This window comes from Empidonax traillii, unplaced genomic scaffold (genome assembly GCF_003031625.1).
Source record: "Empidonax traillii isolate 1590-97213 ecotype Southwest subspecies unplaced genomic scaffold, ASM303162v1 scaffold2:size4533513, whole genome shotgun sequence".
NCBI classification, from domain to species: Eukaryota; Metazoa; Chordata; class Aves; order Passeriformes; family Tyrannidae; genus Empidonax; species Empidonax traillii.
In genome coordinates this window covers 3,091,943-3,105,730 of record NW_020955195.1, presented here as the reverse complement: position 1 = coordinate 3,105,730, position 13,788 = coordinate 3,091,943, and the positions used below count along the sequence as shown (strand labels likewise).

General features: G+C 43.6%; 1 protein-coding gene across 16 annotated transcripts in view; it reads right to left on the bottom strand.

Annotated features, from left to right (window-relative positions):
• The window catches only part of NRG1 (neuregulin 1), a 439,630-nt gene that overhangs the window by 82,082 nt on the left and 343,760 nt on the right, over positions 1-13,788 (bottom strand). For 2 of the 16 annotated variants that reach the window (XM_027896322.1, XM_027896717.1), the window contains exon 1: positions 12,297-13,632. The exons of 9 other annotated variants lie outside the window; for them this stretch is intronic. In XM_027896322.1, the coding sequence (XP_027752123.1) occupies positions 12,297-12,924 (628 nt within the window). In that variant the 5' untranslated portion in view covers positions 12,925-13,632. Of the gene's footprint in view, positions 1-12,296; positions 13,633-13,788 lie in introns of those variants that run through there. 5 more of the 16 variants (XM_027896406.1, XM_027897128.1, XM_027897548.1 and 2 more) reach the window with 5 other exon arrangements.

Here is a 13,788-nt window from a genome sequence, read left to right as displayed (position 1 = left end):
AGTTTCCTGTAGTCCAGATTAGGAATACCTCCTCACATCTTGAAACCTGAACAGCCCCTTGAGCCTCTCAGTGCTGCTCAGCATGCAGGCCAAAGGGGCTGCCATGCACTGCAGTGACATTTCAATCACAGTGGCCATTTTCGCATCAGGCTGAAGCCCATTAGCTGCTAGACTGGCTACTTCCCGGCGCTCAGCTGAAGGAAGCACTTTGTTGGGAGCATAATCAATCTTACCACAAAACTCTGGCTGGTATACTCTCTCAGGTGATTAAACAGTCACATGGGAGAAAAATGACACAATTCAAGGGTTGCTCTTAACCGAGCCAGGACATGAAAAATGAAAACTGTCACTATATTACTTAGACTCCCTTACATCACCACCTCCAAAAAGGAGCCATGAAGTGCAGCCCCTCCGAGATGGATTTATGCATAATTCAAAACATGAGCTGCCTTAAGGAGCACAGCTCAGGGTCCAAGTCTGCTGAGAATTACAAGCAGCACGAGCTTGAAGGCTTCTCAAGCAATGAAAAGGGCAGATCACTAACAATGCGAGAAAATGAAGCACAGGAAAGACTGAGGTTGAGATCACACATGGGAAGTCACAACTTGACAACTTTAAAAGCTCTGTTAACATCCCCAGAAGCTCTCCTAGTTTTACAAATATCACTAGATTTGTGGTCCTTCTGCTCCGTGGTCTTCTTCTGCTTTATGAATATTCACTGTATGGACTCTCCACAAGAATGTAATATAACGCTTTTTAAATAAATAGAACTTAAAGCAGATTAAATGTTAGGTTTCAAAGTGTCATCCCAACATTTCTTTTACTTTTGCACTCAAGCACAAAGAGGTTGACCTACAACTGGAAAGGCAGAGAGTATTTCCAATCCTGAATTCACCACAAGATAAAACAAAGGCAAATGCAGCTGAACTGTCCAATAATTTTTCAGGGAAGACTAGAGTCAGTGTGTGGGCAAAGAGTTGTTTCAAGTCATTATTCTAAACATGAAGAAATCTGCATTCACCCAAAGTCACTAGAGGGAGGGATCTGAATTTGCTAAAGCTTTTCTCTTGATGAGATTGGGATATGAATCAATCACCTTAGGGGTAACACATTACTGTGCTACAATTGGTGACATTACTGGTTGGGACACACATTCTTCCCCCTGATGGAGGTTAGTTAACTCCCAAAGGAAAAAACCCAGCAGTTTATCCATGAAAGAACTGCGGTTAATTTCTAACTTGAATAATCTATTTTTATCTCACTCTTATATGATGCAGATTTCCTTGACAGATCTGAACACTGCAGAGTTTCTCTTATGTGACCTGTCATTACAGAAAAGTCACGATCAAGTTATTTGTCTGATCTTTCTCTGTTGACTGACATTTTTAAGTCTTCTTTTGAAGGGGCAGTATTTACAAGACTTGAACAACATTTGCAAATAGTTCTTTTTTAAAAACTGTGCCTAAGTTTCTGATAAGTCACAATTTTGGATTAATTATGAGGGAAAAAAACCCCTGCCATTATGTCATCATCATCTGCAGAACAGAGTAATGTATGCAAATTAAGATAAGAATTAAATCTAAGTTAATATCAGACAGTAGTGCTGGTATACCCATTTGTTAAAAATCAATGGGTGTTAGCATCCTGAAAGCATTGATAACAGCCCTGAGTAGACATTACAGATAACCTCCAAAAGAAAAAGCAAAGCATAACCACATATTTCTCTGCAACTTGGGGAACCTGCTGATACGTCAGGGGCAAGTAAATTTAGATACCAAATTCTTCTCCGAATGCTGGCATGTTGACCTGTGATGCTCTCTGGATCTGTTCAGGAAGCATCAGGATCTTTTTCAGTCTTCTTTGTCTTCATCCCCCTCCCCTGCCAGCTCTGCCCAGCTGAGTGGCTTGAGGGAACTGATACTTCCTCTGATTCACAATTAGTCAGTCTGCTTCGTGGGCTTGGAGCAGTTATCTGACTACACTTGCAGAACGTGTCTTTTTAATCCTTCCTCCAAAATTGGAGAAGGAAAAGCTGCACACATTAAACAATCAATTAGCAACAATTAGGGAAATTACAGGGTTGCTTGAAAAGCTACTTATTTTAGAGGCCTCCATTAATCTCTACAGCACGGAAAATTCAAATGCTTGGAGCTAGCAAACAACAGAAAGGTTGCTAGCCATGTTCTTGAACATTCACATGTTCAGATCCCCTTTTGATGGCTTTACTGGCCAGATGCCATGTTATAAACCAGAAGGAGAATTTTAAGGTATCTTTCCCTTAACTGGCTTTGAAGAAAAGACCGTGTCCTAATGCATTCATCGACTTTTTCATCCAGAAACACAGCCTTTCTTTGTTCACAAAGACAATGCATATACAGTTGTATGTCTCAGAAATTCTGTAGCTGAAGGAATACTCAAAACTTGTCGCTGATAACCTTCAAAATCTATTAACACTATCACTAAATCAACATCTCCAAAATGTAGCGTGGGCTGACTGACCTCCATGAGGCAATCACTGGAGTGCCCTGAGAAGTTTTGAACCAAGTAATTAGGGGGGGGGGGATTCAATATCAGAGAGACACTGTGCAGTGTCTGCTGCACAGGCAGAGCAGAGTGTGACTCCAGCCCTTGCAGTGGCCAGAGGAAGAAGGTCATGAAGGGCACTTCCTTGGATCTCTGCACCGATGAAGAAGGAGCCCATACTCATCATGGATGGATGGCAAGAGGATCTGCCCTACAGAGGATCCATTAGAAATGCATAATGGACAGAGTGGATAATTGCATTCCTAGTCCAGATCATCAGCAGGAGGAAGAGCTGCTTTGGGACTGCAGGTATTTGTGGCACTGGGGAACAGATTTTTCCCGCTTTCTTCCAGTCAACCCTGCTCTCCTGTGCTTGACAGGTATAATTACTTCTTCCCAGTTTCCCAGCCCTTTCCTGGCTACTTAATGATGTTCCTCTCTTGTAGATAAGAGCTGAAGCCTCTACAAGCCCCTGTTCCAACACAGCAGGAAGCCTTTTGTCTTCTTATCCTGTGCTCTTTAATTCCTGAAACCATAACAACACATTCACTGGTTTATACCTTCACCAGTTCAGACAAGATACATACATGATCATTCTTCCATTCCCCTGTAGTTGCCCCTTTCACCCCAATACACCTTATTTCCCTTGCCAAGGCAGTATTACCGTCACACTGTCCTGCTGAGCACACCCACAGCTCAACAAAAAGCTATCTTGAAAATATAAAGACGTCTTAAAAATTCCAGCTATCTTGAAATTATTGCCATTGTGACTTTCCTGATATGATCATGCCCCACTGTTCTCAAGTCCTGTGATGATAAAAGATGCTTAGGCATAGTGAAACCCTATTAGGCTAAGTCTATCCAGCAGACTCACTGTAGGACAGAAATGCAAAGGAATCTATCACGTAAGCAAAGTGTCTTTAAACTGGGTATAAACAGGAGCAGTGCAAACACCAAAATCCTTCCGCCCCACTAATCCATGCACTAGGGCTGTTTCCAGTTTTGGAAGGAAGAACCAGATGTTGGAGAAGTTGAGATAATAAACTGAATAAAGAGCAAAGTGATGCAATGGTCCCTGGGCCAACAATGGGAGAAGTGCCTGCCGGACACAGAGGGAGGAATCTTTGAAAATGTGAGCAGAAGTCAAGAATAGTGGAATTGTGCACAGTTAAAACCACTGAATTCATCCATGGAGCTTTGCTGAAGGTATCCTTCAGAGCAGGACAGAACCAGATAGGGAAAGAGGGAGCCGAAACTCTTCTGAAAATGCACATACCATTGCTAAGACCGGGCAACATTTGTCTTCTCTTTCCTTGACTGGACCTTAGAATTGTTGTTCCACCTAAGTGAGAAGAAATATGCAACCCTGAGGGTCAAAAAAGCAGATTAGCGAGAGTCCTTGCATGTCTACTCTGACTGGACATTATTACTGATTTACTGTTTAAAATACTGAACAGCCACTGGTTCACCCATGCTACGGTAGCCACATGCTACTTCATGCATGCTGAGTACTCCTGAACAGTGACCAAGACACTGAATAGATTTTTTTTGTCCTTTGCTGGACTTTTGGACTAGTCCATGTGTAAGTACCATATCAAAATTACAGCTCTATTTGTCTGAAAAATAAGAAAGCGTGAAGGGGATAAAATAATTCAGAGATTGAAAACAATTCCCTCCATGAGGAGAACTGTAGAGCTCAGCCTGCCTGTCCTGTCAAAAAGGCTTACCCAAAGCTGAGCTACTACAGTTTATATGCACCTCTGTGAGTGGAAAATACATGGCACGAAAGAGCTTTTTAATCTAGGAGAGACAGGTGTAAGCGAACAAACGACCAAAATACAAACAACACATATTTTCTAAGTCAAAGTAGGCGGTTTTGTTTAAAAGAGATGCCAGAGTGAGGGAAAAGGGAGGTAACATCTCGCTCTCAGGCTTCACAGCACAGCCAGTGCGGGTCTGGAAGAAACCTCAGCCGGGATGGTTCTGTATTGTGTAGGTCATGGGCCAGTGCATTCCAGCGCTCTGCTGGGTCTTACGGGGCTACAGACCTGAGAGCCTTTATGGCAGTGAAAACTCAGGCCATTTCATTCAAGCTGAAACACTAAATTAATTATCCAGGTTAATTTAGCGTAGGGAAAAGCCCAAGTTTCTCTTCTCAAGGTGCTGTTCCAGTAGCTTTACACTGGTTTCCCGTTACCACCTTGGAAGATTAAAATCATCTTTTATGAGCTCAGAGACTTTTCCTTTTTTTTTTCTTTTGCGTAAGAGAAAGGCTTTGAACGAGCTTGATACTCTTTTTTTTTTTTTTGTACTTTGATCTGTCTAATCACATGAATTAATTGAGTGTTAAAAACTGTAAAATTCAAATATCTTTCAGGAATTCCATAGAAATACTGAACTATGTCACGAATCATGCTTAAGATCATAGCTTCCTATACGCCCCCACCCAGTGCCATGTGACTATCAACGCTGTATTGGTTTCCTTTCATCTGAAAACTGAGGTGATACTCACTGCCAAAATAAAAAGCTGTCTGAGTTTTGAGAATGCACTGCCAGCAGGTTCCAGGTTGAAGCAGAGAGGGGAGGGGCTAGTGAAAGCATACGTGAAAAAGCTGAATATATTCTTGAGAGAAGATATATACTGAAATAAGGCTTTTCTAACAAAAAAATACAGGAGCAAAGGTAATAGATGGATGCTACAATACCAACCAACCCTTGTCCAGAGCTGAATGGATCTTGCCTCTGGTTTAGCTTAGAGAAGCCTTGCCTGGGGGCCAGCCACGTCCCACTGGTTTGTTCCTGCCCATTTTTCCTTAGCTCAAACCTTTTTGTCTCACTGACTAAGACTCTACTGGGGAAGGGGGAACAGGGGGAGACACCAGATGAGACAGGTCAAGATGTAAATAAGCAGACTTTACATTGCCCCAAAATAGTGCATTTTTCCCTTGCTGCTCGCTAACTGCCAAACAATGGTCATGTTCAGGTTTTTGAGTTTAATGTGCACCTCCTACTGAGCCTGGTACTTCACATAATGTTTTAAAGTGAGAGATCAAGATGTGATTCACAGGGCTCACTCTGCGGGAAACTGGGCTCCCTGCAGTAAAACTAGTGAAGCTAGCCAGTGTGCCTAATTTAAAACAGTCCACAAAGGGCAGTGCCTGCTACTCTCTGTGATCCGCCTGAGGAACAAGAGGGCAGAAACCTTTACCAGGAGATACTCCAAAACTACCTATCCATCTCCGAAGTTACACACCGTGACTCAGTCCTTTCTTGATTTCATGTGGCTTGAACATGACCTGAAGCACAAAGACTCCTGTCTTTGTTTAACTTAATGCCTTGTAAAAAAAAAGAGAACTTTGAGCCCAAACAGACCTGAATTCCTCCAAGCAAATGATTCCCTTCCACCATTCAGTAAAAGCCCTTTCTCCTAACTAGGTGAAAGAGGCATTTTGCTTTCAGAATTCTTTTATCACCTACCATGACATCTTTCAGGGCTGTCTGCCCTTTCCTGAGAGACAGAACAGTCTCTGCCCAGGTACTGTCTGCAGCAGATTGGCATCACATGTGCTCTCCCTGAACCAGCTGCCTCATTGCATTGCTATTGATTCCGAGTTGGATTTCTGCAGCAAATCTATTGCATTTCCATTAGCAAGACTGCAAATGATGAAAATGCTCGTTTGTATCGTTCCAGCTCTGCACCACAATTAACCTGCTACTGAGCCTCCAGCAAGCCAAATTCTGCTTTCTCATCTGAAGCAGAGAAAGGCTTCTCTGTAACCAAAAGTTAGGCACAGCAGATCCGAGTGCATTTATTTGCAGTGCCTTAATAGGAAATAAAACAGTACAATAAGTATAAAAATACAGCAGATACGGAATGAGGATAATTTCAGTCCCCTGCAGTGGAAATCCAAACCCCGAGTTTTGTAATGATATAAATTATTATTCAGTTTTGCTTAGAAACTTTTGATACAGTAAAATCTCAGATGTAATTTTTAATAAAGAAATAATGGCCATATAGTGCATATACCTACTGTATTTTCTATACTCACATACACATCTTTATACAAATGAGGAGGGAGAACATGCAGAAGCTCCACAAAGCACAAATACATGACATTCCCAGTGAAGGTTACAACGCAAAATGAAGTTTTAAAAATTAAATACAAGTGCAGAGTATTGTTTTGTACTGAGAAATTCAGATTGTTATTAAGAAAAAAATACTTTGGGAAATACTGCTTTTTTTTTTCTTCCCACTATGTTCTCCGCATGATGCCTGGTGCATGAAAGGAAAACCACACCCATGGCATAAATTTGAAAGCCATAAATTTGGGGTGCTTGTCCAAGAGAAAGAAACACAGGACTGATGGGTACACTCTGCTGCACGTTAAAAAGAGGAACTGTTTCCATGCAATCAGTGGATGCTAAAAGGAGGAGATGGTAGAGGCACAAAAAGTAATAAACAAAAAAAATTTGGCTGAACAAATTGTAATTGCTGAGGACGTTTTAAAGACAGTGTGAACCTACTGGACTGGGGAGAGGAAGTGTCACTTTAGAAGGCTTAACGGACCTGAACTCCCTAAAATTTGCTGCGTCTTCTACATCTCACCTCATCAGTTCCCATGAGTGTTCCTGTCACAAGTAGATACATCTGTGAGCCACCACGACCTTTGGAACAGTGCAGAGATACAGACTGGCTGGCTCAGTGCAGTGGCACTTGCTTTATTGCCGCTTGTTAATGGAGGTCCACGTGTGTCTCCTGGGCCTACTGAGATCAGCATCTCTTTACTACGCTCCTGAGTTCGGCTCAGAACTTGTCTGGTGTCTTAACTGGTGATTAATTGTAACTTTCCTTTGACAAGATGTTGTTAATCCACAGAACACATCAAAGAAAAGTAGCGGCTTTCAAAATGAGTCCCCATACCGTGTAGTAGAATATTTAACTTAGAAATTGAATTGCAAGGGTAGTCTCCCCGTAGATTCATTGGTGAAACAGGGTTACTCCTGCTGGAGTCACCCTGGCAAGGCGTAGGGAGGTCTCTCCCTCTATGCTGAATATGAAAGTGGAGGCTAACCAGCTTCCTAATGTACGTGCTAATCAACATCAATGATGTATCAGAAATGGAGCAGCACCTGCTTTAAGGTGCTCTCCCCCTGCATCTTCAAGCTTTGGGAAAAAACCCCCAGTCTCTCCTGTGGCACTGCCCTGCACATGAGCACAGAAAAAGGCTGGTATATAGCCTGTGCTGTATCATCTGCTCTCCCCTCCCGTGAATACAGTCCCCCGGTTGGCTCTCTGAGGCATCCCTGACCTTGACACATTCAGGGATAGCCAGGCATGGACTCAAACCCCACGGTGTTGCGATAGGGATTTGAACTAGAGAGCGTGGGTCAGAATCAGACTGTTTCAAGAAAAAGAACAAACACTGTGTGAAGCTGCTACCAGCAAATCCTCTTTGTCCATAAACTGAAGTCTTCAGTTATAGGGGTTGCAGCACCTATAACTGGAGGGAGAGGCTCCCTCTAGCCCGCCATCAAACTACAATACAGACCTTCCTGAATCACTGTGCATAGGAGAAAGGACATCAAATGCAGAGCTGAGAAAGAACAAGGGGAAGTGAAAAGGCAGAGCAAAATTGCAAGGAATATTTACAGTAGGATAACAAAACAAGGTACAGGTAAATTTTCATTCAATTTTCCCCATTTTTGGCTCCATAAAGATATAAGAAATTCAGTCATTTTGCCTAGATAGCTTTGGAGGGGAGCTGAGACAGTTTCCTCGGTGTTTACCTGGGCAAACCACTATCAGACCTCAGAGGCAACCTTTTAACACCTTTTTCCACTGAGGATGAGAAAGCAGTATCAGTTGCTCCTGCTGACCCAGCACATCTGAAGTGGCAGCAGAAATCAGAAACATGAGAAGGGAGCTGTCCCAGTCAGGGGTGGTTGACAGCAATGCCAAGCCCTTTCTCCACTTTGACGTGTTTTCCAGGCGATGGCCAGCATGAGTGGGACAGGGAGGTGCCCTGCCTACCTCCCAGGGGACATGCACAGGTCTGGTGCTGCATTGATGCACCTGCCTCTGCATATTATAACCAGCACAGGGCACAGAGGTAGGGAGATGGAAACATGCTTATTTGTCACCTGCTGGCCACTAGCATGGGCACAGTGTGCAGCTGCCCCATCAGCACGTGGCACCTGAGGTGTGCAGGAAAGCCAGATGTGGAAAGGATGCAGGGGTAGTGTGGATGTGCCACCAGCGACAAGCACCCTCTGGACATTGCTCTCTGATGGGCCTTTTGCTCTGCTCACAGGGAAACCCACTCCAGCAAAGTCATGCTGTGGCATCTGCCTCCTGCTCTGCCTCTCGTGTGCCCTGTGCCACTTCACCAAGCCACAAAGTTTTTAGTCCCAAAGCCAAGGGCTGCTTGGGTAGCTCTGCTTTGTGACAGAGCCACTTGTGCCACTCTGGCAGAGCTGTCACCACTGAAAGGCAAGCCCTACCCGGGTTTTGCTCATTGTTTTTGGAGGAAATCTGCTTAAATGGAAACAGAAAGCAGTGGGAAGAGCTTTAAAGAGGGGAGTGGTTGGTTTGCAGGTGCATAAAAGCAGTTACTACAGAACTACAGAGCTGAGTCTGTTATCAGCCTGGGTAAAGGCTGGAATTGCATTTAAATGTGATAGTGTAGGAAGAAGTGAAATTTAGTTCCGAAACCAAGTTAGCACTATTACAGTCTGCATGTCTTCTCACGGGAAATGAGATTGTAGGTTCGTGTGTATAGTATTATTTTCTGCTAATAGTAAAATCTTCTCTGGTGTAACTAAGCTAAGATTGACAAGCTTCCTAAGTATGGGAATGCTTTAAAACAATTCAGTTTCCCTTTCTGTTTCAGAAAACAAGAAATGATATTAAAATACAAAATGTAAACCCAATGGAAAGGAGTATCTCTGTATTGATAAAGGGCAAAGTATAATAACAGAAGTGAGACCAGTCTGAATCTAGTACACCAGACACAATTACAAGGATTGTCTCTCTTCGGCTTTCTCTTCCAGGCTCCAAGAAAGAAGAATCAATTAGCTCTCTGCAGACTATGACCTTGAAGGATACAGCTTTAAGCAGAATATGCTGAGTAAGACAGAAAAGAGAGGAGAAGAGAAAAGGATTTGGAAAGTCATGGAAGGGCTAGGTTCAGAAACAGTACATCAACCACAGAATATCAAATGTGTCAGTTCTTTTTTGTTTCTGCACTGGAAAAAAAAAAAATCAGCACATAAGGGACCTTCTGGGAACAAGTTACCTCACCCTGACTGAAAAGAAGGGCACTGAGAAGCAAAAGAAGGGACAATCCAATTTGCAGATGCTACTTTTCAAGCCATGTCACTGAGAATTTTATAGCTGTCAAAGGCATTAAAAAAAAAAGTTAGCACTGATGCAATCTGTCAACCTCTCCAACAAATCTTGCTCTACATAAAACACAATGATGTGTTTGAAATGCAGCTGTTTCAAAAACCCCAAGACAGTGCTTTTAGAGCTGTCCAAAAAGTTCTTTTTATGCCTCTTGGAATTCTTTAGCAGATCTTCTGCAGTGTATTTTTCCAGCTATATTTTCTTATTTTTCTTTGCAGAGAATTACAGCTGCTTGCCATAGTCAGAACTATGTGCCACAGTTAGAATAAATTCTGTCTACACAACCTTCTCCCTCAGAGCAACCCAAACTTGACCTGCTGCCAGTTCTCCCTCTCCTTTCAGTCTGTAGCTATCAGAAGACTATGATGCCTTAATACATGTTTATCTTTAGAAAATTATAGCAACAGTAAAAAAACCAGCAATCAACTCCCCCAAATCAAACAAATACCCCTGCCCTCCCCCTCCCACAGCTACACACAAAAAAAAATCCCAACCCAAAACTTAAAACCCCCTTCAACCCAATCACCTAGCTTCTGGACAAACTTTTATTTCCCAGATGTTAGCAGATCTGAATGCAGATAATGGCATTTTGTCAGTTACTGCTCCAAAGAATCTTACACCCCACCTCATCCTTCCTTTCCTTTAAAGATGAAGTTAGCATTTATTGATAAAGGTTTGCTTTGTATGTGAAAATTCAAGAGGAATTCTCGAGGCAATTTTGACTGTATAGTGGTCTCTTGTCACTTTATGAAGTAAAAATGCTGTCATATATTTAATGTCACAATATTTGCCCTACAAAAAAGATTCTATGCGTCAGCAATATTAAAAAAAAAAAGCACAAACCAAAACATTTAGAATAGTACTAAATAATTGCAAAGGTGGTTAGTTCAAGTAATATCACAGACAAAGCCCCCTGTCATTTAACAGTACAGCAATATTTCCCCATTAGAACTGTTTCCATCAGACAAGTTACTTTTAACCCAAAGGATGGTTACCACCATTATCTAAGCAAAAAGAAGTAGGGTTTTTACAGGAATACTCAGGACTTTCTTTCAGTGATTCTGAAACTGCTGTTCAAGACTGACTCCCAGCTGGAAGGACCTTCTCTGAAATCACTGTAGTTATGCTAGCAAGGGGTTGGCCCAAAATGTTAGATCTAATCCAAATGCCACGTAGCTATACTAGGTCCAGTGCTAGTGGGGCTAAACTTAACTTAGCAGTGAACTTCTGGTGACTTCAGGGCTGCAGGGTGAGGTCCAGTATGTACCATCTACAAGGTGACCAACCTGAATCATCACGGGAAGGCACGTAGGGAGAATAAAACACATTGGGTCCTGCAAGGAAATTTGTGAGGAATGCAATTGTGCACTCTGATCACTGCAGCTTTCCAAAGGAAACCTCAGCCCTGTGCTCTCAGCATGACGGTTGCGCTGCCTTCTCTTTTACTGGAGTTGCACAATTTTACACAACTCAGGAGCTGCTGGCTTGATCTGCTCTGGATTTGGTGGGTTAAAGTTATGAATGTCAAAGAAATGACACTTCAGCAATGCAGCATTTTGATGCTTTACAGCTGCTACTGAGAAAAAAAAAAACAATACAGGTGCCCTGGATGTTTTGTGCTTCTAGGATGAGCAAAGTCTAACTCAGAAATTGATTCCTCCTGCATTGGCAAGAAGGCTTTCCTGAAATGCCCCACAAAAGGCAAAAAAGCAGTATGTGAGAAGCAGTTGCAAAAAGAATCAGCTCCCAGAGATGGGAAAAGACACGGAGAAATGTGTGCTTTGCTCTTAAGAGAAAGATCACAAGCTAGATGCTAAATTAATAATTCCTGGTTTCTAACTGCTTCAAATACGCTGTCACTTTTTCTCACTGGTCTGAGCGTTTCAGGAGGATGATAGGGATGTTTGCCAGCAACAGATTTCAGGAAGGATGTACCAGAAGTGCTCTGCAGGCAAGGCAAAGAAAATGAACATACATGGAAGATCCAGCACAGGACGCAAATCGAATTTCTAAGAAAAACAGACCATGTGGAATAGCTATCAGATAAACAGTAAATCGTATATTTCCCATATATTTCCCTACAAGTGGATGCAGAGAAAAGGGTGGTATTAACCCTTCACAGAGATCCCAGATGAAGCCCTCTTTACCTTGCACAGTTCAGAACTAAGTGCAGAGGACTCTAGATGCTCTCCTCAGAAGGTAACCCATGCTATACCTGTCTTAGCACACTTAAGCTTTCCATGCCAATCACATGCCCTCCTTGTGGACGGTTGCAGAATGTTTAAGTGGCTTTTTTTTCTTTTTTTCCTTTTTTTGGTGTAAGGGGAAAAAAAAAAAACAACTGAAGAAGCACACAGCTTTTACTTACAAAGTTTTGGAGTGGTTTGGAGGTTGGTTTCTGTTGCTTGTGCCTGAGACGCTGTGGTAGGCTCCAGGGCGGGTGGTGACAGCGAAGGAGCAGCAGAGGACAACAACCCAACATCTAGGACGCGGTTATACAGAGAAGGCTGGAGGAATGGTTTGGAGGGCACAAGTGAGCTGTCACTTTGCACTGTCACTTCAGCCTTGCTCTTGGGGCTAGGTACGAGGAACGGTGAGGCATAAACCTCCGAAGGCACCCAGGCAGACAGAGCTGTAGGATCCACAGCGCTCTTTGGGTCTTGTCCTATCCTCCCAGGGTCAAGGTGGGTAGGAGAGTCATACTCAAAAATCTTGTCCACAAAGACCCACTTGAGGCCAGCAATGCAGAGGCAAAGGCTAAGCAGGCAAGCCAGGATAGGGGCGATGCAGATCTTTTCAGAGTTGAGGCAGCCCTTCAGTCGCTCTGCCTCCAGGCACGCACAGCAGGTTGCGGCAAGGCCTGCTATCCCCTGGACCCTCCTGTCCTCTCTTTGGGTCCCCGGCATGTTCTCCTCATCTGGGAGCCCGTTGAGGGATGCATCAGGGCTCAGCTGAGCTGAGGGGCTGGGGAAAGTGTCGGCAGCTACTTCAGACATGTTTAAACATCAGCTCTCAAACAGTTCACCTCCAAAAGGCCTTAACTCTATCACAGTCCATTACTGTGAGACACAGACAAAAAGAGATGGTAGTAATAGTCACAGTGCTCTGCAAAAATCAGAGTGGGAGTCAATAAAAGGTCCAAGCTCAGCAACGTCATCCAAACTGGGAGAGGAGTAACACACAGGAAAAATCAGATGCCCCCCGGTCCCCCTGCCCCCAAGCCCTCTGTCACTCTCTCTGCTTCTCTGAAGCGAGAACAGTTTTGCAATTACTGAGCTCCTGTTTGCTAGCCACTTTTATAATTCCTTAAATGCCTCTCAAGCAATTTCAGTTCTTCTGAAGGAGGGAAGAAACATTCCCCCAAAAGCAAGCACAACAAAACAAAACAGCGGGAAGGAGGGTGATGAGATAAAGGAAACCACAAACACTGAACAAACTGACCAGATTAAGTGAACCAGTAGCCCAGAGCGAAAGGTAAGACTCTCACCTTGAGCATCTGAGGCTGGTATCTGCTTAGACGAGGAAAACAATTGTCATGCGGTAGAAGGAGCAAAAGCAAAATCTGTAACAACAGCGGCAGCGGCAGAAGTGACAGTAGCAGCAGCATCCTGTCGTGTTACAGCGGCGGCTGAAAGAGGCTGAATCATTACAGAGCAGCAGGTGCTCGCTGTCTGAGCATCACTGCAAACAATATCATTACACAGAGGTTTGAAAGGAAGAGCGATGCCAAGACGGTGGTAACTCCCTTTCTCTCCCCTCCCTCTTTGTCCTTCTTAAGCGCTCATTCACTTTCCTCCGTTCCCCCCCCCCCCCCCCCCCCCCCCCCCCCCCCCCCCCCCCCCCCCCCCCCCCCCCCCCCC